Below are 23906 nucleotides of genomic sequence, written 5' to 3' on the forward strand. Positions count from 1 at the left end.
TGAGTCAGAGTCACGGCCGGGAGGGAGGAGGGAGGGAGGGAGGGAGGAGGGATCCAGCTAAAACCTGGGAAAAACCATGGAAAAGTTCCGCTGGCCCGGCCCTGCCGCTCCTGGGAACGGCTGAGGGATCCCCTGGAATTCTGGCTGCAGCTCTGGAGCAGGAAAAGGGAAGGGAAGGAGCTGGGAAAACTCCCTTGGAATTAAAAACTGGGACAACACTAAATATTCCTGGTGTTCCCTGGAAAACCTGTCCCAGAATCCATTTTCCTCCCGGATTTTCCCAGGAAAATGTGAGAGAACTCCGGTAATTACGGATATCCCTTGCCGTGGAGCGAAGGAGTTTTTGTTGGGAATTAAAACTTCCCAAGGTTTTTTTTTCCCAACTTGAGCTGTTCAGATTTCAGACCTGGGAATTTCTCCTGCCCCAGCTCCATGGAATGAATTCCCTGATCCCTCTATCCCGGAAAAACCTGGAAATATTGGAGCAAAATGCTCTTTCCTGGGGATATTTTCCCTGCAAAAGGTTGGGAATCACAGAGCCAGCTCCAGGAATCCTCGGGAAGTTTGGACGAGGAGTTGGGCGGAGCTGCTCCAGGGAATTTTGGGAATGTTTCCAAGACTATGGATTTTCAAATCCCACACTACTTTTGGCCTCCCAGTGCCTCCGTATCCCACTCTGAATCTGCCTCCGGCACATCCCAAATTCCCGAGCTTCCCAAATTCCAAGGCCCAGCAGGAGCCACCTGGGACGGTGGGCGGTGTCCCTGCCCTTGGGATGGGGTGGAATTGGATCAGCTTTAGGATCCTTCCCATTCCAGGATTCCACAGAATTCCAACAGAATCCTCTCAATCCAAATCCAGACCCCGCGGGCACCACAGGGATGTCCCAAAATCCCTGGACACGTCAGGGACCGGTGACCGTTCCCAACCCCAGGCAAAGCAACATTCCCAAGGGACACGGCTGGCAGGGATCAGGAGCGGCAGGATAACTCCAGATCCAATCCCAATCCCAATCCCGATCCCAATCCCAAATCCAATCCCAATCCCAATCCCGATCCCACCAGGACCACCGGATGCCATATCCACAATATCCATGTAATCCACGATATCCATGAATCCGTTACATCCATGGTATCCATGATCCAAGCATGGAATGGCAGGAAAACCCAGAGAAAAACCCAGGGAAAAACCCAGGGAAAAACCCAGGGAAAAACTCAGGGAACAATGGAATCCGAGTATGGGACAGAGGGAAAACCCAGGGAAGAACCAAATTTGACACAGGGATGGATGGAGGGAAAATCCAGGGAAAAACTGGGTCTGACCTTGGAATAGCAGGAAAAAACCCATGGAAAACCCAGTGACCCAACATAACCCCGCTCCTCATAGGAACGACGAGCCTTTCCCACTCCACATCCCAGATCCCCTCACTCCTCGGGATCACATTCCCACCTCTAATTCCTGTTACACCCCCCAAATCCGTGGCATCCTTTCCCAGCTCAAATTCCTCCCACACCCCCTCAATCCATGGGATCCCATTCCTAGATCCATCTAATTCCTCCCACACCCCCCAATCCATGGGATCCCATTCCTAGATCCATCTAACTCCTCCCACACCCCCTCAATCCATGGGTTTGCATTCTTAACCCCATCTAATTCCTTTCACACTCTCCCAATCCCTGGGATCCCATTCCCATTTCTGACCCCTCTCACATCCCAACCCAATCCCTGGGATCCCATTCCCAACTCTAGCTCCTCCCACACCCCATCCCAAACTGGGATGTCATTCCCATCTCTGACCCCACTCACACCCCATCCCAATCCATGGCATCCCATTCCCATCTCTAGCTCCTCTCACACCCCATCCCAATCCATGGGATCCCATTCCCATCACTGACCCTTCCCAAACCCCATCCCAATCCATGGGATCCCATTCCCATCTCTGACCTCACTCACACCCCATCCCAATCCATGGCATCCCATTCCCACCTCGGACCACTCCCACAGCCCAACCCGATCCATGGGATCCCATCCCATCTCTAGCTCCTCTCACAGCCCATCACAATCCATGGGATCCCATTCCCATCTCTAGCTCCTCTCACACCCCATCCCAATCCATGGGATCCCATTCCCATCACTGACCCTTCCCACACCCCAACACAATCCATGGGATCCCATTCCCATCTCTAGCTCCTCTCACACCCCATCCCAATCCATGGGATCCCATTCCCATCACTGACCCTTCCCACACCCCAACCCAATCCATGGCATCCCATTCCCACCTCGGACCCCTCCCACACCCCATCCCACTCCCCGGGACGCCATTCCCGATCCCATACCTGGCTTTCCCGCGGCTGCTCCGGCGCAGCGAGGGCGCCTCGCCCTCCCTCTCCTCCTGCACGCGCTGCAGCGAGGGCGAGCGGCTGTGGGCGCTGCGGGCGCTGCCCGAGCTGGCCAGGCTCCCGTCCCCGCCCGGCATTCCAGGGACCGCCATTCCAGCGGCCGCTTCCTGCATCTGGACCAGGAGCTGGGGCGGGAGGCTCCGGAGGGACGGCACGGGCGAGTAGGAGGCGCGGCTCTCGGCCTTCAGGTTGTTGTCGCTGGCCGAGCGCTGGAGGACGCGCGGAGACGCCAGCCCGGCCGAGCCGAGCAGCCGGCGGCGCTTGGTGTAGCTGGGAGTTTCCCGGAAAGGCACTGGGAATGAGAAACGGGAATGCCGGGTGAGGGTGGGTCTGGAAGTGGGAGGGTGGAGAGTTGGGCCGGTGTGGAGAGGTTTGGAAGGTGGAGTTCCAGGGCTGGAGAGAGGGTGCGGTGAGGGGTGGAGTCGGGAAGGTGGGGGTGGAGAAGGTTGGGAACGGGTGTGGAGATGGGTTTTGGGAAGGTCAGGAGTTTCTTGGAAAGGCGCTGGGAATGAAAACGGAAATGCGGGATGAGGTGTTTGGAATCTAAGGACTAAAAGAGATGGGAATGTGGGGTGAGGTGTTGGGAGTGCAACTGTGGGAAAAGATGGAAGAGGGTGGGGAAAAAGGTTGGGAACGGGTGTGGAGTTGGGTTATGAAGAAGGTTGGGAGTTTCTCGGAAAGGCACTGGGAATGAGAGAATGCCGGTGAGGGGTGATGGGAAGGTGGGAGTGGGGAGGTGTTATGGGGAAGGCTGGGAATGAGAAACGGATGGGGTGGGGGGTGGGAGTGTGGGAAGTGGAGAGGGTGGGGGGAGTTGGGAATGGGTGTGGAGTTGGGTTTTGGGAAGAAGGCTGGGAGTTTCTCGGAAAGGCAACGGGAATGAGAAACGGGAATGCTGGGTGAGGTGTTTGGAATCTAAGGACTAAAGAGATGCGAATGCGGGGTGAGGTGTTGGGAGTCGTGGGAAAAGGTGGGAGAGGGTGGGGGAGAAGGTTGGGAATGGGTGTGGAGTTGGGTTTTGGGAAGAAGGCTGGGAGTTTCTCGGAAAGGCGCTGGGAATGAGAAACGGGAATGCTGGGTGAGGTGTTTGGAATCTAAGGACTAAAAGAGATGGGAATGCGGGATGAGGTGTTGGGAGTTGTGGGAAAGGTGGAAGAGAGTGGGAGAAAAGGCTGGGAATGGGTGTGGAATTGGGTTGGAAAGAAGATTGGGAGTTTCTTGGAAAGGCAACGGGAATAAGAAACGGGAATGCCAGGTGAGGTGGGAATCTAAGGACTAAAAGAGATGGGAATGCAGGGTGAGGTGGTGGGAGTTGTGGGAAAGGTGGGAGAGGGTGGGGGAGAAGGTTGGGAACGGGTGTGGAGTTGGGTTTTGGGAAGAAGGTTGGGAGTTTCTCGGAAAGGCACTGGGAATGAGAAACCGAGAATGCCGGGTGAGGGGGTGGGAGTCGTGGGAAAAGGTGGGAGAGGGTGGGGGAGAAGGTTGGGAATGGGTGTGGAGTTGGGTTTTGGGAAGAAGGCTGGGAGTTTCTCGGAAAGGCACTGGGAATGAGAAACGGGAATGCTGGGTGAGGTGTTTGGAATCTAAGGACTAAAAGAGATGGGAATGCGGGGTGAGGTGTTGGGAGTTGTGGGAAAAGATGGAAGAGAGTGGGAGAAAAGGCTGGGAATGGGTGTGGAATTGGGTTGGGAAGAAGGTTGGGAGTTTCTTGGAAAGGCAACGGGAATAAGAAACGGGAATATGGGATTAGGTGGGAATCTAAGGGCTAAAAGAGATGGGAATGCGGGGTGAGGTACTGGGAGTGCAACTGTGGGAAAAGGTGGAAGAGGGTGGGGGAGAAGGTTGGGAATGGGCATGGAATTGGGTTGGGAAGAAGGCTGGGAGTTTCTCGGAAAGGCAACGGGAATGAAAAATGGGAATGTGGGATTAGGTGGGAATCTAAGGACAAAAAGAGACGGGAATATGGGATGAGGTGTTGGGAGTGCAACTGTGAAAAAGATGGAAGAGGTGGGAGAAGGTTGGGAATGGGTGTGGAGTTGGGTTTTGGGAAGAAGGTTGGGAGTTTGTCGGAAAGGCACGGGAATGAGAAACGGGAATGTGGGATGAGGTGGGAATCTAAGGACTAAAAGAGATGGGAATGCGGGGTGAGGTGTTGGGAGTTGTGGGAAAAGATGGAAGAGAGTGGGAGAAAAGGCTGGGAATGGGTGTGGAATTGGGTTGGGAAGAAGGTTGGGAGTTTCTCGGAAAGGCACTGGGAATGAAAAACGGCAATGTGGGATTAGGTGGGAATCTAGACCCCCCCAAAAAAGGGGAATATGGGATTCGGTGTTGGGAGTGCAACTGTGGGAAAAGATGGAAGAGGGTGGAGGAGAAGTTTGGGAATGGGTGTGGAGATGGGTTTTGGGAAGAAGGTTGGGAGTTTCTTGGAAATGGAAAAGGAATAAAAAATGGGAAAATGGGATAAATTGGAAACCTAAGGACTAAAGAGATGGGAATAGGGGATTTGGTGTTGGGAGTTGTGGGAAAAGATGGAAGAGGGTGGAGGAGAACGTTGGGAATGGGTGTGGAGTTCCAAGAGAAAGATGGGAAAATCCAACACGTGGAATAAATCAGGAGTGACTCCCTGCCCTGAATTCCCTCCCAATCCTTGGGAATGCCAGGAAAAAGCGACCTCCCGGATCCACCCGGAAGATGGATCTCCAGCTCCACTGAGGGACCAGGAGAGGAATCCCCATCCCGGAAGGATTTCAATGGAATTTGGGGACGCGGATCAGTGGTTGCCTTGGAAGTTTTGGAATTCTTGGATTCAATGTCTTAAAGGACTTTTCCAGCCTAACCAATTCCATGATCCACGGAACAGATCTGGATGTTCCGGAAAGGAATGAGGTTCAGCTGTGGGGCCCCTGCGCTCCAAACTTCCAGGAAAACAGGATTTTCCAACATTTTGTTCCATGACTTTGTTCCCATCCCAAAGTTTAACATCCCTAAAATTCGTCCGGCGCCTGTGGCAAAATCCAGTGGGAAATCCGGAATCGGCCGCATCCAGCCCATTCCTGGTGCCAAAACATCGGGAAAAACACGGATTGCTCCTGCTCTGAGCCGGAACAGGGGACAGGGAGCAGGGAATTCCAAGCGCTCTGGATTCGGGATATTCCCAGAGCCGCCATTCCAAGGCCGCCGCTCCCATGGAACCTTCCAGAGGTGAATCCCGAGGATTCTCCGCCAGGAGAAGGAAAATCCTGGGATAGGGAAGGAGCAGCCCGGGCTGAGCATGGCTGTGCTCGGAATATTTTCCCGAGGAATATTGGAGGTTCAAAGTCCGAGGATTTCAGGCTCCTGGAACTCTTCCCGTTGCCGTGGCAACGCCCGGCGTTCGTTCTCCGGTGAGTTCCAACCTCGGGTGCGGGAATTTCTCCCGGCAGCGGCGCTTCCCGGATCCCGCCGGCACCCCCGGCCCTCGGCGCCCACATCCGGCCATTCCCAATGGGAAAAACGGATGAAACGATGGAATTTGGGATCCGGAGGGGTTGGAAAAGCCCTGCCAGACCATCAAACCCAACCAACGCAAGGCCACCGCTGGTCGGTGTCCCCAGGGGCCACCAGCAAGGATGGGTGTCCCACCAAGGACATCCCAGTGGGAAAATTGGGTCAAAATTATGGAATTCCAGACCCAGAGGGGTTGGAAAAGCTCTCCAAGGCCATCAATCCCAACCAAGGCCAGGCCACCACAGATCCGTGTCCCCAGGGGCCACCAGGAAGGATGGGTGTCCCACCAAGGCAATCCCAGTGGGAAAGCTGGGCCAAAATTATGGAATTTCAGGGCCACATCCCAATGGGAAAGCCAGACTAAAATTATGGAATTCCAGAGCTGGAGGGGTTGGAAAAGCTCTCCAAGGCCATCAATCCCAACCAAGGCCAGGTCACCACTGGTCTGTGTTCCCAAGGGCCACCAGGAAGGATGGATGTCCCACCAAGGCAATCCCAGTGGGAAAATTGGGTCAAAACTATGGAATTTTGGAGCCAAAGGTGTTGGAAAAGCCCTCCCAGACAATGAAATCCACTCAATCCAAGGCCACCACTGATCCGTGTCCCCAAGTGCCACCAGAAAGGATGGATGTTCCATCAAGGACATCCCAGTGGGCAAAACGGACAAAATGATGGAATTTTAGGGCCACATCCCAATGGGAAAGCCAGACTAAAATGATGGAATTTCAGAGCCAAAAGTGTTGGAAAAGCCCTCCCAGACAATGAAATCCAACCACTGCAAGGCCACCACTGATCCGTGTCCCCAAGGGCCACCAGCAAGGATGGATGTTCCATCAAGGACATCCCAAAGGAAAAGTTGGACCAAAATGATGGAATTTTGGAGCCAAAGGTGTTGGAAAAGCCCTCCCAGACAATGAAATCCACTCAATCCAAGGCCACCGCTGATCCGTGTCCCCAAGGGCCACCAGGAAGGACGGGTGTCCCACCAAGGCCAGCTGTCACCCAGGCACGGGACACACCCCCGGGAGACGTTTCATTTGGGACTCCATCGCTCCTTAGAGAAAATCCCCGGGAAAAATCCAGGAAGCGAAATTCCTGCCTGAAGAACTTCCCAAGAGGGAGCAGCTGTGCCGGGGGAGGTTGGGATTGGATTTTTGGGATCGTTTTCCCATGGAAAGGGTGGTCAGGCCTTGGCAGGGGCTGCCCAGGGAGGGTTGGAGTGCCCATCCCTGGACGTGTCCAAGGAATTCCTGGATGTGGCCCTCAGAGCTCTGGTGGGCTTGGACTGGGTGACCTTGGAATTCTTTTCCAGCCTCAGTAATCCCAGGATTCCGGGACTCCGAACCGGCTGGGTGAGCACAATGGCGAGGATGATGAAGAGCCGCCAATGATGTGATGAAGATGAAGAACCACCAGGTCCGAACTCCAGGAGCCAGAACCAGGACATTCCCAGACTCCCGGGAACATTCCCAATTCGCTGGAAGTTTTCCTCATCCCACCCTCCTGAATCCACAACTCCCAGTGGGAAAAGACGGGAAAGGAGAGAAGATGATGGTGGTGATGGTGATGATGATGATGATGAAGAACCACCAAGCCTGAATTCCAGGATCCAGAGCCAGGACATTCCCAGATTTCCAGTTCTGTGGAATATTTCCCCATCCCACCCTCTGGAATCCGCAATTCCCAATGGGATAAAACCGGGAAGGGAGAGATGATGGCGGTGATGATGATGATGATGGTGATGGTGATGAAGAAGAACCGAGTCCAAAACTCCAGGATCCGGGACATTCCCAGATTTCCAACCCTATGGAATATTTCCTCATGCCACCCTCCGGAATTCGCAATTCCCAGGGGGAAGATCCCGGGAAGGAGAGAACAAAGGAAGAAAACTCAGAACAGTTCCCACATCGAGCTCCGGATATTCCTTCCCACACCTTTCCCAGACTTTATTCCAGGTCTGTTTACCGAGTTTCTCCCGGCAAAACGAATCCCGTCCGTTACCATGACAGCGCCGCTCCGAGCAGCCCCATCCCTGTTTTCCAGAGGAAAACACGGATCCCTGTTTTCCAAAGGGGTCTGGGGGGGACTGGGACACACCCAAAGCTCCCCGAGGAATTCTCAGCCTGGAGAGGCTCCAGAGGCTCCCGAAAATTCCCGGCAGCCGGAGGGAGGGAAGCGCAGTCAGCGCTCCGAGGTTTGTTTGCATTCGCTGCTTCCATGATAATGAATATTCATGGAAAAGCACGAGGAGTGCAAATGTCTGCTCGCTCCCCGGCCACGATTCCATTTTAGTCCTGGAAAATTCCAGAGGGAAGTGGGGAAGGAGCCTGGAGGGGCCCAGAGGGGAAAAGGGAAAAAGCGTTTCCCAAACCGGAGAATTCCTGCATTTCCCAAACCGGAGAATTCCCACATTTCCCAAACCGGAGAATTTCCCTCGGCACTTCCCTGCCTGGAGAATTCCCACACTTCCCAGAATGGAGAATTCCCATGGAATCTCCCAAACTGGGGGATTCCCACAGCACATCCCAGACGGGAGAATTCCTGCAACATTTCCCAGACGGGAGAATTCCCATGGAATCTCCCAAACTGATGAATTCCCACAGCACTTCCCAGACTGGAGAATTCCCAAGTCACCTCCCAAACTGGAGAATTCCCACAGCACATCCCAGACTGGAGAATTCCCACAGCACTTTCCAACCTGCAGAATTCCCAGGGCATTTCCCAGACTGGAGAATTCCCATGGAATCTCCCAGGCTGGAGCGTTCCCGAATCACCTCCCAGACTGGTGAATTCCCACCGCACGTCCCGGACTGGAGAATTCCCACGGAATCTCCCAACCTGCAGAATTCCCAGGGCATTTCCCAGACTGGAGAATTCCCATGGAATCTCCCAACCTGCAGAATTCCCAGGGCATTTCCCAGACCAGAAAATTCCCACGGAATGTCCCAAACTGGAGAATTCCCACAACATCTCCAAGAACGGAAAATTCCCGCGGCACTTTCCAAACTGGAGCATTCCCAAGTCATCTCCCAGAGTGGAGAATTCCCCGGGCACTTCCCAGGCTGGAGAATTCCCAAATAATTTCCCAAAGTGGAGAATTCCCGTGGAATGTCCCGAACTGGAGAATTCCCAGGGCCAGAGGGAACAGGAAGTTCCGTCTCTGCCGAGCGCTCCGGATCCCAAGGAAAACTTGGATGAGCCTGGAATCCTCCTGGGAAGTTCCCACCCTTTCCCCCTCTGCACTGGGATCACCAAATCCCATCTCAACCCAGCCCGGCTTCCCACTGGGAATTCCACTGGAAACCGCCCACCACGAGCATCGTTCCAACCCCAATCCCACCAAATTCCTTCCTTATTCCCACAAAACCCTGGGAAAAGGGCACGAGCAGGAGCCGTTCCCTGCTCAGACAAAATTCCTCTGCTCCTGCTGAACTTCCAAACCCAATTTCCAAACCCAATTCTTCCAAACCCCCATTCCCAAACCCCCATTCCCAATCCCAATTTCCAAACCCTGATTTCCAAACCCCAAATCCCAAACCCCAATTCCCGAACCCCATTCCCAAACCCCATTCCCAGCCCCGATTTCTCCAAACTCCAGTTTCCAACCCCCGATTCCCAATCCCAGTTTCCAAACTCCAATTTCCAAACCCCAAATCCCAAACCAAATTCCCAAACCCCAAATCCCAATCCAAATTCCCAAACCCCAATTCCTGAACCCTAATTCCCGAACCCCATTCCCAAACCCCATTCCCAGCCCCAATTTCTCCAAACTTCAATTTCCAAACCCCGATTCCCAATCCCAATTTCCAGAGCCCGATTTTTCCAGACCCCAGTTTCCAACCACAGTTTTCCCAAATCCCAATTTCCAAACCCCGGGAAGCTCCCGGCCGCGGGCGGGACCATCTGGACCTGCTGCTCGGGTTGGAATGAGTTTGGAATTCTGCCCTGACCTATTTTTTATCCGGAGCTGATTCCCAGACTTTCCATTGCTCCTGACAGCTTTCCATGCTGCTTTTCCTGCCTTTTTTTCCCCAAGGAAAATCACGGAGATGCTCAGTCCCAGGTGCAGATCCCAAGGGGAATTTCGGCTGGACCTTTGGAGGTCATTTATTCCCAAACTTTTCTCTCGGATCAATTCCATGACCTTGCAAGGCAAAGGAATTCTCAGGCTCTTCCCAAAATCCTTCCCAACTTTTCTATCCCGCCCCCAATTCCCAGTTCTGGATATCAGGAATGGGGAGCTGGGGGAAAAAAAAAATGGGAGAAAGGATTTTTGGGATTGAGCCAAGCTCAATTCCTGCTGCAAATTCCGGAAGGACTGATCCCTGTTTTCCTTCATTTCAGTGTTTTTATGGAATTCCAGGGATGTGGGTGGGAAAGGACCTTAGATCCCATCCAATCCCACCCCTTTCCACTATCCCAGGCCGCTCCAGCCCTGGACATCCGAGGGATCCAGGGGCAGCCACAGGGAATTTCCTGGGAATTCTGTGCCAGTCCCTCCCATGATTCCGTTCCTTTGTGCTGGGAATTCCCACTGCTCCCTCCATCGGCAGCTCTGGATCCGTAAATTCCTCAGGACAATCCCAGGAAACGCAACAAGTGTGGATTTCATTCCTGGTCCAAACCCACTTTTCCCTGGAATTCCTTCCTTGGGGACGTGGGAAGGACTGGAAAGGTGACCCAAAGGACCAGAATTCCCAAAATTTTCCTTAAAAAACAAATCCAACCAGAACAACTCTCGCTTTGCTCCTGTTCCCAGAGGATTTTCCCTCCCTGTCCCAAATCTCAGGATTCTGGGAATGAAATCCCTCGGGGATGCCAAAAGAGAGGGAAAATCAGGATTTTACAGAAGAGCAAATCCAGGATCATTCCAGAACTTGGAAATGTTCAGCCAGGCTGGAAAAACAGCCTGAATCCCATGGGAATCTCTTGGACACTTCCAAGATCCAAAGCGGCAGCAGCTTCCATGGATGGAGCACCGGAAAAATCCATGGATGCAACACCGGAAAAATCCATTTATCCACCCCCGAGTCCATCCCTTGGATCCACAGGAAAGGAAAAAAAAAAAACCCAGGAAAACCGGGAAAAATCCAACTCACCAACATCGGACTCTTTGTGGGTTTTGATGATTTCCGCCAGCTCGAAATTCCCTGCAATGATGGCCACCTGGAAAAGAGCCGGGAAACCAGGATCAGCGGCTCCGGAGCCTCCATATGGATGGGGACAGCTGCCTTCCGTGGGGGAAGCCAAGGATTCTTCTGCCTGGGATCATCCGGGAATTCCGAGGTGCCAACGCCTTCCCAGGACAGCGGCCGGAGAGGGTTTGGGTGGCCCTGGCTCGGGGACAATCCCTGTGCCCTGGAATTCCCAGGTTCCAGGCAGGAATTCATCCCAAATCCTGGAATGCTCCCAGGGTGTCGGGTTTGGATCCCGGGTAAAATCGTGGAATTTGGGAGAGGTTTGGGATCAGCCAGTCCGGATGGATGTGTCACTGACCGTGTCCCCAAGGGCCACATCCAAGGGATTTGTGGAAGTTTCCAGGGATTGGGAATGCCCTGGGCAGCCTGTTCCTGCTGGGAGGGGATTTCCCAGCAGCCAAATTCCCAAATCCCCAAATTCCCACATCCCAAGTCCCCAAATCCTTGATTCCCCAAATCCCCAAATTCCCAAATCCCCACATGCCCAAATCCTTGATTCCCCAAATCTTCAAATTCCCAAATCCCCACATGCCCAAATCCTTGATTCCCCAAATCTTCAAATTCCCAAGTCCCCACATGCCCAAATCCTTGATTCCCCAAATCTTCAAATTCCCAAGTCCCCAAATCCCTAATTCTCCAAATCCCCAAATTCCCAAATCTCCAGATCCTCAGGTCCCCAAATCCCCCGGTCCCCGAGTCCCCAAATTCCCAAATTCCCAAATCCTGGTATCCTGATGTCCTCAACTCTCCAAGTCCCCAAATCCCCAAGTCCTCAATTCCCAAAGTCTCTAAATCCTCAAATCCCCAAATCCTGAAATCCCCAAATCCCTAATTGTCCGAATCCCTGATTCCCCAAATCCCTAAACCTCCAAATCCCTAAATCCCCAAATTCCCAAACCTCCAAATCCCCAAATCCTAAAATCTCCAAACACTCAAATTCCTAAATCCTCAAATCTCCAAATCCCTAAATCCCCAAATCCTCAAATTCCCCAAACACTCAAATCCCTAAATCCCCAAATCCTCCAAGGATTCTGCTCCTTTTCCAAGGATTCTGCCCCTTTTCCCGGGATTCCCCTCCATCCCAAACGTTCCCATCCCTAAAAACAACCACAACTTCCCCTTCCCACCGCCGTATCCCACAAAACCCCCACATTCCCATCCTGTTTCCGGAATTCCATGCGCTTTCCCCTCCCTCCTGCTCCGGTGCTGAACGCTCATCCCAGATCCCGCTCCTGTGGGACAAATCCCACCTGGGAAAATCCCTGGATATGCGACGGAATTCCTGGGCACACCAGGAAGCTCCGTGGGATTCCTGGGAATCCCGCTCACCTGGAAGGCCGTCTGGCTGTTGTAATTCCGGATTTCCTTGCTGGCGCCTCGGAAGAGGAGAACCCTGGCACAGCTTTCCTGGGAAAAACAAACAAGCCAGGGAAAACGGGAATTAGACCAGGATCGGGAGCAACAGAGCCAGGAAATTCCTTGGGAAGAAGGAGGGTGAGCATTCCCTAAGGATTTGATATTCCCGAGCCTAAAGGGAGCAAGTCATGGAATCATGGAATTCCAGCAAGGATTGCATTGGGATCATCCAGATCCAAATTCCAAGGAATTCCGCCTGTTTTCCAAGGATTCCTCTCCTTTCCCAAGGATTCTGCACTTTCTCCTAGGTTTCTCTTCCTTCCCTGAGGATTCTGCCCCTTCTCCCAGGATTTTCCTCTTTTTCCCAAGGATTCTGTCCCAGCGAAACATTTTGGGAATGGGATGGACTAAACCACGGAATGTTCTCTTGGGAAATCCCAAATCAGGCTGGGGCTCCAAGGAGGAACAGCCTCATCCCAGGCCAGGGATGGATTCCGCCTCTGGATTTGGGAATGGAGAGATCCAGGAGTGCCCCAGGGTGGTGCCACCTCCCCCGCGGTGTCCCTGTCCTCAAATCCCATGGATTTGGGAACATCACTGCGGGATGTTCTCCTGTGGAGCCCAAAATCGGGAATTCCAAGGAGGAACAGCCTCATCCCGGGAAAGGGATGGATTCCACCTCTGGATTTGGGAATGGGGAGATCCAGGAGTGCCCCAGGGTGGTGCCACCTCCCCTGCAGTGTCCCTGTCCCCAAATCCCACAGATTCAACCCTGGGACACAAACCCTGGAGCTCCAAGGAGGAACAGCCTCATCCCAGGCCAGGAATGGATTCCACCTCTGGATTTGGGAATGGGGAGATCCAGGAGTGTCCTGGAGTGGTGCCAGCTCCCCCGCGGTGTCCCTGTCCTCAAATCCCACAGATTTGGGAACACCACCATGGGATGTTCTCCTGTGGAGCCCAAAATCGGGAATTCCAAGGAGGAACAGACTCATCCTGGGAAAGGGATGGATTCCACCTCTGGATTTGGGAATGGTGAGATCCAGGAGCGCCCCAGGGTGGTGCCACCTCCCCTGCGGTGTCCCTGTCCCCTGTCCCCGTCCCCGTCCCGTCCCACCTGGTTGTAGAGGGCGCAGATGTGCAGGGCGGTGTTTCCTGAGGCGTTCTGCGCCGTCATGTCGGCTCCGTAGAACAGGAGGTGCTCCAGGTGCTGCACGTGCCCGTAGCGACAGGCCTGCTCCGGAAAACACGGAAAAGCGGGAATCAGGGAGCGGCGGGAACCCGAGGAATCCCCACCACACCTCCCCCAAAAAATCCCCCTCTGGATTCAGCCAGGGAATCTGCCATTCCGTGGGAATGGGTGCGGCTCCTCGCAGCTCCGCCCGCACACCCGCGGGATAAATCAGCTCTGGATCGACGGGAAAAGTTTGGATCGTCCCGGATCCGGAGGCTCCTCCGGCTGGGCGGTGGCTCGGGATGAACTCAGCGCCCCGAATCTCTGGAAAATTGGGATGTTCTCCTCCAGGTTTGGTCCCTCCTGGGATTCAGGGATCAGCCAGGGAGGATGGAGGGTTGGATCCACAAACTGGGATCACAGGACGCATCCCTGGATTTCCTCCCCCCAGCTGGGTGTTGTGGAGATATTCCAGGGGGATCCCACCCCTCCTTCTCCCGAGGGATCAGGAAGCACGAGGCTCAGGATTCCCGACTCCCAATCCAAGTGTTCCTCCAAATCCTCTTGGAGGAAGGGGATTCCATGTGGAAAACAGGGATAGGCACAACTGGGATTAGGATCCGGGATCCCAAAGTGTTCTCCTTGGAGCCAGCCATGCTTTGGGAAGGACCCAGCCATGAGGAGAGGCTGGAAAATCTGGGATGGAGGCAGAGCTGGCCCCATCCAGCCGTCAATCCCAGGGATGGGACAGCCCCATCCATGGACAGCATTCCCAAAGTCCAGCCCTCAGTCCAGGCATGGAATGATCCCATCCATTGCACCAGGAGAACATTCCCACGGCTGGATCCCATCCCACCTGGTGGATCTCCATCCATGGGCACCAGGAGAACATTCCTGCAGCCCAAACCTAAACCTCAAGCATGGAATGATCCCCCAGGAGAACATTCCCGTGGCTGAATCCCATCCCTGTGGATCCCATCCCACCTTGTGGATTTCCATCCATGGAACCAGGAGAACGTTCCCAGAATCTAGCCCTCAGTCCCAGGGATGGAACCATCCCATCCATGAGGACCAGAACATTCCTGCAGCCCAAACCTAAACCTCAGATATGGAATGATCCCATCCATGAGCACCAGGAGAACATTCCCGTGCCTGGATCCTGTCCCACCTGGTGGATCTCCATGCATGGAACCAGGAGAACATTCCCAGAGCCCAGCCCTAAACCTCAGGCATGGAATGATCCCATCCACGAGCACCAGGAGAACATTCCCATGGCCAGATCCCATCACACCTGGTGGATCTCCATCCACGGCACCAGGAGAACATTCCCAGCCCTCAGCCCCAGGGATGGAACCACCCATCCATGAGCACCAGGAGAACATTCCCATGGCCGGATCCCATCCCTGTGGATCGCATTCTGCCTGGTGGATCTCCATCCACGTCACCAGGAGAACATTCCCAGAGCCCAGCCCTCAGGCCCCAGGATGGAACCACCCATCCATGAGCACCAGGAGAACATTCCCATGGCCAGATCCCATCCCTGTGGATCCCATCCCCATGGATCTTGTCACACCTGGTGGATCTCCATCCCTTGCACTGGGAGAACATTCCTATGCCCAGATCCCATCCCTGGGGATCTCATCCCACATGGTGGATCTCCATCCATGAGCACCAGGAGAACATTCCCATGGCTTGATCCCATCCCTGCGGATCTCCTCCCTGTGGATCCCACTGCACTTGGTGGATCCATCCCATAGGCACCAGGAGAACATTCCCATGCCTGGATCCCATCCCTGTGCATCCCATCACACCTGGTGGATCTCCATCCACGTCACCAGGAGAGCATTCCCAGAGCCCAGCCCTAAACCTCAGGCATGGAAGGATCCCATCCATGAGCACCAGGAGAACATTCCCATGGCCGGATCCCATCCCTGTGGATCCCGTCCCACCTGGTGGATCTCCATCCACGTCACCAGGAGAACATTCCCGGAGCCCAACCCTAAACCTCAGGCATGCAATGATCCCATCCATGAGGACCAGGAGAACATTCCCGTGCCCGGATCCCATCCCACCTGGTGGATCTCCATCCACGTCACCAGGAGAACATTCCCAGAGCCCAGCCCTCAGCCCCGGGGATGGAACCACCCCATCCACGAGCACCAGGAGAACATTCCCAGAGCCCAGCCCTCAACCCCAGGGATGGAACCACCTCATCCATGAGCACCAGGAGAACATTCCCGTGCCCGGATCCCGTCCCACCTGGTGGATCTCCATCCACGTCACCAGGAGAACATTCCCAGAGCCCAGCCCTCAGCCCCGGGGATGGAACCACCCCATCCATGAGCACCAGGAGAACATTCCTGTGGCTGGATCCCATCTCTGCAGATCCCGTCCGTGTGGGTTCCATCCCACCTGGTGGATCTTCTGCCAGCCCCATCCATGAGGACCAGGAGAACATTCCCAGAGCCCAGCCATAAACCTCAGACATGGAATGATCCCATCCACGAGCACCAGGAGAACATTCCCAGAGCCCAGCCCTCAGCCCCAGGGATGGAACCACCTCATCCATGAGCACCAGGAGAACATTCCCGTGCCATGATCCCGTCCCACCTGGTGGATCTCCATCCACGTCACCAGGAGAACATTCCCAGAGCCCAGCCCTCAGCCCCGGGGATGGAACCACCCCATCCACGAGCACCAGGAGAACATTCCCATGGCCAGATCCCATCCCTGTGGATTCCTTCACACCTGATGGATCTCCATCCAGGAGAGCATTCCCATGGCCAGATCCCATCTCCTGTGGATCCCGTCCCCTCGGATCCCATCACACCTGGTGGATCTCCATCCATTGCACCAGGAGAACATTCCCAGAGCCCAGCCCTCAGCCCCAGGGATGGAACCACCCATCCATGAGCACCAGGAGAACATTCCCATGGCCGGATCCCATCCCTGTGGATCGCATTCTGCCTGGTGGATCTCCATCCACGTCACCAGGAGAACATTCCCAGAGCCCAGCCCTCAGCCCCGGGGATGGAACCACCCCATCCATGAGCACCAGGAGAACATTCCTGTGGCTGGATCCCATCTCTGCAGATCCCGTCCGTGTGGGTTCCATCCCACCTGGTGGATCTTCTGCCAGCCCCATCCATGAGGACCAGGAGAACATTCCCAGAGCCCAGCCCTAAACCTCAGGCATGGAATGATCCCATCCATGAGGACCAGGAGAACATTCCCGTCCCCGTGGATCCCGTCCCACCTGGTGGATCTCCATCCACGTCACCAGGAGAACATTCCAGAGCCCAGCCCTCAGCCCCGGGGATGGAACCACCCCATCCACGAGCACCAGGAGAACATTCCCGTCCCTGTGGATCCCGTCCCACCTGGTGGATCTCCTGCCAGCCGTTCTCGTCGACGCAGCCCAGGCGGGCGTAGTCGTGCAGCAGCAGCTCGCAGCAGTAGGGGTCGCCCCCCACCATGGCACTGTGGTACAGCGGGGTCAGCCCCCGGCTGTCCTTGTAATCCGGGGATGCTCCCAGATCCAGCAGCGTCTGCCCGGGAAACAGGGAACGGCCCCGTGGGAATGGGAACAGTGCCTTGGGAACGGGGAACGGTCCTTTGGGAAGGGGAACGGCTCTTTGGGAATGGGAACGGTCCCTTGGGAATGGGGAATGGTCCTTGGGAAGGGGAATGGTCCTTGGGAATGGGAATGGCTCTTTGGGAATGGGAATGGTCCTTTGGGAATGGGGAATGGTCCCTTGGGAATGGGAATGGTCCTTTGGGAAGGGGAACGGCTCTTTGGGAATGGGGACGGTCCTTTGGGAATGGGGAACGGTCCTTTGGGAATGGGGAATGGTGCCTTGAGAATGGGGAATGGTGCCTTGGGAATGGGAATGGTCCTTTGGGAATGGGGAATGGTCCTTTGGGAAGGGGAATGGTGCCTTTGGGAAGGGGAACGGCTCTTTGGGAATGGGAATGGTCCTTTGAGAATGGGGAATGGTCCCTTGGGAATGGGGAATGGTCCTTTGGGAAGGGGAATGGTCCTTTGGGAATGGGAATGGTCCTTTGGGAAGGGGACGGTCCTTTGGGAAGGGGAACGGCTCTTTGGGAATGGGAACGGTCCCTTGGGAATGGGGAATGGTCCTTTGGGAACGGGGAATGGTCCTTTGGGAATGGGAATGGTGCCTTGGGAACAGGGGAATGGTGCCTTGGGAACAGGGGAATGGTGCCTTGGGAACAGGGGAATGGTCCTTTGGGAATGGGGAATGGTCCCTTGGGAAGGGGGAATGGTCCTTTGGGAATGGGGAACGGAGCCTTGGGAAGGGGAATGGTCCCATAGGAACAGGGAACGGCTCCTTCGGAAACGGGGAACAGTCCCTTGGGAATGGGAACGGTCCCTTGGGAATGCGGAACGGTTGCTGGGAAACGGGAACAGCCCCTTGGGAACGGAGAACAGCCCCTTGGGAATGGGGAACAGGAACACCCCCTTGGGAACAGGGAACAGTCCCTTGGGAACTGGAACAGTTCTTGGAAATGGGGAATGGTCCATTGGGAACAGTCCCTTGGGAAGTGCTGGGATGAGGGAATCACCCCATGTCCGTGGGGAATTGGCTGGGGAGAGGGAGGGAGGGGAGGGAAAAAAAGGAGGGGAAATCTGGGAAGGGAAGAGGAAAAGGGAGGGAAAGAGCAGGAGGGAGGGACAGAGGAGAAAATCTGGGGAAGGGAAGGGAAGGGAAGGGAAGGGAAGGGAAGGGAAGGGAAGGGAAGGGAAGGGAAGGGAAGGGAAGGGAAGGGAAGGGAAGGGAAGGGAAGGGAAGGGAAGGGAAGGGAAGGGAAGGGAAGGGAAGGGAAGGGAAGGGAAGGGAAGGGAAGGGAAGGGAAGGGAAGGGAAGGGAAGGGAAGGGAAGGGAAGGGAAGGGAAGGGAAGGGAAGGGAAGGGAAGGGAAGGGAGGGAAGGGAAGGGAAGGGAAGGGAAGGGAAGGGAAGGGAAGGGAAGGGAAGGGAAGGGAAGGGAAGGGAAGGGAAGGGAAGGGAAGGGAAGGGAAGGGAAGGGAAGGGAAGGGAAGGGAAGGAAGGGAAGGGAAGGGAAGGGAAGGGAAGGGAAGGGAAGGGAAGGGAAGGGAAGGGAAGGGAAGGGAAGGGAAGGGAAGGGAAGGGAAGGGAAGAGGATGGAATATCCCGGCACTGACCAGCAGGGCCGCGTGATTCCGACACCTCACGGCTTTGTGCAGCGCCGTCATTCCCTCGCGGGTGCGGAAATCCAGGTGGGCGCCGCCGTTCCGGAGCGCTTTGATCATCTCGGCGCTGAGCTCCAGCTGCGCCGCCGCCGTCAGCGGGCACTCTGGGAGGGGACGGGAATGCGGGAGATCCATGGAATGCCCAGCACGTCCGTGGGAGCGTCTCCCCATGGCATCCCAGCTGGAAGCGCCCACCGAGACCCCCTCGGGGTTTGGGATCGGATCCGTTGGAATGGGGATGGAGGCCAAATTTGGGGGCTCCCAGGTATTCCCGAGGATCTCCTGAGCAGCGGGAGTGGGAATTGGATGGAAATTTCTGGGATTAGGCAGCAAAGCAGCCGAAATATCTTGGGAATGGGATCTGGGAAACCATGGGTTCTTCTTGGTCCCTTGGGAATACCCAAATCTGGCGCTACCGATGGAAAATCCTCATCCTGGGATAAGGGGTGGGTTCCAACCAGGAGAAGCCTCTGGATGCTCCCGACTTTCCTTGAGGTTGCTGCTACAAATCCCACAGGTCCTGCTGGGAATCCCAAGAATTCCAGGATTCCCTCATTCCCTTGGAATGCAGATGGGATTCCCAGAGGAGAGTGGGAATTGTAACATTTAAGGAATGCCGCGGGATCGGGTCTGGAAACCCCATGGATACAAAAGGGAGAAGGGAAGGCTGGAATTCCGTGTCCATGGCCAGTTTATCCCAGCAGGAAATAAGGGAAAAGGGGCTGGAATTCACGAGGGAATTAAGGAATGCCTGGGATCCAGGGCGGGAGAGAAGCAGCAGGAGAAAGTTTGGCAAATTCCATGGGAAAGTTCCAGATCCTTGGAATTAGGAGGGGATGGAGTGGGGCCAGGAAAGAGAACGGAGCTGGGAAAGGCTTGGAAAACTCTGGAAGGATTTAGGAAAACTCCAGAGGGATTTGGGATTTAGGCTCAGCCTGGAGCAGAGGCAGCTCCAGGGGATCCTCGGGATGGGCTGGGAGGTCCTTCCAAGCCAAACCCCACCAGGATTAGGGAATTGCGGAGTCCTTGGCCATGGAATGCCGGCAGTGCCTCGGGAAGGGCCCCCGAGCCCCCCGGGCTGGGCAGGGGCTGCCAGGGATGGGGGCAGGGAGAGCCCGGGAAAAGTGGGATGTGCCCCGGGCTGGGGCCAGGGCAGCTCTGCTGGGATCGGGGCAGGGATCGGGAATGTCCTTCCGGCCCTGCCCAGCTCCTGCCGGGAGCCAGCGGGGATCGGGATCTGCTCCAGGGAATGAGCCCCGGGAAAAGAGGGAGCGGCCTCAGCCTGGGCCAGGGCAGGCTCAGCTCCCAGATTTGGGATCGTTTTCCATGGAAAGGGCTCAGGCCTTGGCAGGGGCTGCCCAGGGAGCTTTGGAGTCTCATCCCTGGAGGTGTCCAAGGAATTCCTGGAGGTGGCACTCGGGGCTCTGGTGGGGATCGGGCCCAGCTTGGACTCCGTGACCTTGGAATTCTTTCCCAACGCCAATAATTCCATGTTTTGGAGAAGGGACATTCCAAGGTCATCTCATCCTTATCCCTGGGATCATTCCCACCCCATTCCAAGGGCAGGGACAATCCCACCATCCCGGGTGCTCCAGCCCCAGTGTCCAGCCTGGCCTGGGACACTGCAGGGATGCAGGGGCAGCCCCAGCTGCTCTGGCAGTTCCAGCCCAGCCAGGAATTCCCATTCCCAAGATCCCATCCATGCCTGCCCTCTGGCAGTGGGAGCCATTCCCTGGCTCCTGTCCCTCCATCCCTTGTCCCCAGTCCCTCTGCAGCTCTCCTGGAGCCCCTCCAGGCCCTGGAATGTGCTGGAAGCTCTCCCTGGAGCCTTCCCACCTCCAGGGGAACATTCCCAGTTTTCCCAGCCTGGCTCTGGGTCCCTTTCCCTCCCCCATTCCCGATTCCCACAGCAATTTTTCCCCCTCATCATTTCAGGGGATTTTGAATCCTCCTTTGTAATTCCAACGTTTTCCCGGGCTCCTCTCCCTCTCCCGCTGTCCCTCGTTAAATATCCCTCCTAAAAACATCCAAGGATTTTTTTCCTTCCCTCTTTTCTCCGGCAAAACCATCCCTGGGGTTTGGCTTTCATTCCAGAACAACGGAAGCTTCTCCCGGATCCGGGGTTTTTTTTTTCATTCCCGCTTTTTCAATGTCCCCACAGGTAGCAACCGTGAATTTTTTGGGCTTTTTCATCCCTTTCAAATCCCGGGAATCTTTCCTGGAATATCTTCCCAGCAACCGCAAAATGGGAACAGCCTCAAGCGGGGCTGGAATTGCTTCCCAAGCTGGATTTTCCTGTATTTTTCCATCCAAGAAGAGCTTGGGAAATGGGAACAAATCCTCGGCACGGCTTAAAACCTCCCCCAAAACCCATGGAAATGAACATTCCCAAAGTTTGGAATCCGTGGGATCAGCTCAGGGTGTCCCAGGAAGCTCAGGGGATTTTATGGCTCTTCCCAGTTATTCCCAGCCCATTTATGGGATGAAATCCTGCAGGAAACCATTTTTCCCAGGAGGATTTTCCAGTTTTCCATGGGGAGATTCTCACAGGATCCCCAAGGATCCACTCCCAAGAATTCCACCAGGAAAAGTGCTGGCTCATTCCCGGCTCGTTCCCACCTTGCTCTTCCAGCATCCAGCCCAGACTTCCTGGGAATTGAGTGGGAAGCCAACCAACATTCCCAAAAACCCCAAAGCTCCCAAACCTGGAATGTCTGATTCCAATCCCTTCCTCCAACCGCGGCTGGGATTGGGAACGGGAACAGGAAGGGAAAATATTCCAAGAGGAGAAATGTGGGATCGCATCCCAGTGAACCCCAGAAGGGACTGGGAAGGGAAGAGTTATCCCTCAGGAATGCCACATTCCCAATATCCCCTGAAGAGCGGGAATTGCGCCATAAAACCCCAAATAACAACTGGGATAGAGCGGGAAAAATTCCAGAGGAAAGCCTGGAGGGGTTCCGGGAAGGAATTGGGAATGCTGAGCTGATTCCTTCCGGGAAGCGCTCCCGAATCCCGAGGAAAACACGGAACTGACCTCCGGTGTCGGGATCGTGGAAGTTGGGATCCAGCCCCTTTTCCAGCAGCCGGCAAACCTTCTCCGAGTTCAGCATCTGCACGTATTCCATGAACTTCTTCAGGTTCGCCTGGATTCGGGGAAAAACGCCACCTCAACATCCCCAAATTCCGGGAAAAGCCGCTGGGGGAGCACCCCCACCCCGAAAATCCAAGGAAAATCGGGATAACAGGGCTGAATTCCGTCAGGGATGGGACACAAATCCACGTGGAAATGTCGGGAACTGAGGGGAAAAACTGGGAAAAGCTCCAGGGAAATGGAGAAGGTGAAGCCGGATTTCACATCCAAGGAAAAAAATTCCAATTCCAGCATTTCCCGCCTTAATTCCAGATGGGAAAATGATTCTTTTTGGGAGGGATGAATCCCAAAAATTTCGTGTTTCCATTTGTATTTCCAGCTGGAAAATTGGGAAAAAACCTTGGAAATGCCAAGCGGGATGAGGAAAAGGTTTGGAAGGGAATCTGGGAATTTGGGAATTCTGGAATGATTTGGGCAGGATGGGAGCTGAAATCCCATCCCATTCCAAGGGCATGGACTCCTCCCATCATCCCAGGTTATTCCAACAATTCCAGGGATGAGGCGGCTGCAGATTCCTTGGAATTGCCGGATCATCCCATGGGAATCCAGGCTGCCGGTGCCTCCCCTCTATCCCACATTCCAGGATTGGAATTTGGTTCCCCCAGGCTGGAATTCCCAAAGATTCGCCTCGAATTCCCAAATTGTTGGGATTTTTCCTGGGTTTTTTTTCTGGCTGGATGAAGCCATTATTAAATTCCCAGATTCCGGGAATTGCAGAGGCAGGAATGGCTCTGGTGAGAAAATCCCGGCTCCCACACTCCCAGAATTCCAGACTTTCCATTGGAGGATTTTTTTTAGGGAGCTTATTCCAATCCGACAGGGCAAAATCTGGGAAAAGTCCTGGAAAATCCCGAGAGCCGGAATTCAGGCCAGCCGTGCCCTTGGAGCCGGGAGAGGCCGGAGCAAATCCATGGATCCGCCTCCCGCTGCCGGGCAGCAGCAAATGGATCCATTGATCCCAGAGAAAGAGGGAATTATGGATTTGCTGCGGCGCCGGGACAACGCGGAGCCCCTGGAATTGCACAGCTCCTCCCAGCGGGAATCTCCAGAGCCACGGCACCGGGAATCCGGGAATGGTCTGGGTGGGAAGGAACCTCAGATCCCATCCCGATCCCATCCCATTCCAAGGGAAGGGGCTCCAGGAAGGGTCTCCCTTCCCTTTTCCAGCCCCAGCTTCCATAAAAATCCTTCAGGATGGATTCCAAGCCTCCGTAATTCCAGAGTCCCGGAATGGTTTGGGTGGGAAGGGACCTTCAACCCCATCCCATTCCAATCCCACCATCCCAGGCTGCTCCAGCCTTTCCTTGGACATTCCAGGGATGGAGGGGCAGCCCCAGCTGCTCTGGGAATTCCAGCCCAGCCAGGAATTCCTCATTCCCAAACTCCCACCCCAAGCTCCCCTTCCCAGGGAATCCCATCCATCCTTTAGAATCCCAGAAAATCCAACATTTCCCTGCCCGAGGAACCAGACAGAGCCGCAAATCCCAGGAAACCTCAATACTGGACACGTGGAAAAGCGGGAATTCCCAGGAACTGAAGCAGAAATTCCCAGAAAGTGAAGGAGAAATTCCCTGGATTTGAAGGAGAAACCCCCACCCCACCCCCGCCAGGAGCCGAGGCAGGAATTCCCAGAAACTGACACAGAAATTCCCAGCAACAAGAACAGAAATTCCCAGGATTTGAAGCAGAGACCCCACAGAAACTGCAGCAGGAATTCCCCAGGAACTGAAGAAGGAATTCCCCCAAAAACCAAAGCAGGAATTCCCAGGATTTGAAGCCGAAATTCCCAGAAACTGAAACTGGAATTCCACAGGAACTGAAACCAGAATTCCCCAGCTCCCAAACCTCACGGAATCTCCGTGCTGAATTCCAGCCCCATTCCTGGCTCAGGGAATGATCCCTGCC

At 55.0% G+C, this 23906-nt stretch overlaps 1 protein-coding gene across 1 annotated transcript in view; it reads right to left on the reverse strand.

The window, feature by feature from the left end:
• The window catches only part of SHANK3 (SH3 and multiple ankyrin repeat domains 3), a 124975-nt gene that overhangs the window by 87595 nt on the left and 13474 nt on the right, over positions 1-23906 (reverse strand). Inside the window, exons 3-9 of the mRNA XM_050985260.1 lie at positions 21885-21993; positions 18800-18951; positions 16994-17161; positions 13557-13673; positions 12413-12490; positions 10985-11051; positions 2337-2691 (exon numbers count right to left, since the gene is read on the reverse strand). Of these exons, the coding sequence (XP_050841217.1) occupies positions 2337-2691; positions 10985-11051; positions 12413-12490; positions 13557-13673; positions 16994-17161; positions 18800-18951; positions 21885-21993 (1046 nt within the window). The remainder of the gene's footprint in view (positions 1-2336; positions 2692-10984; positions 11052-12412; positions 12491-13556; positions 13674-16993; positions 17162-18799; positions 18952-21884; positions 21994-23906) is intronic.

Source organism: Serinus canaria, chromosome 1A (assembly GCF_022539315.1).
Source record: "Serinus canaria isolate serCan28SL12 chromosome 1A, serCan2020, whole genome shotgun sequence".
In the NCBI taxonomy this organism is placed as follows: domain Eukaryota; kingdom Metazoa; phylum Chordata; class Aves; order Passeriformes; family Fringillidae; genus Serinus; species Serinus canaria.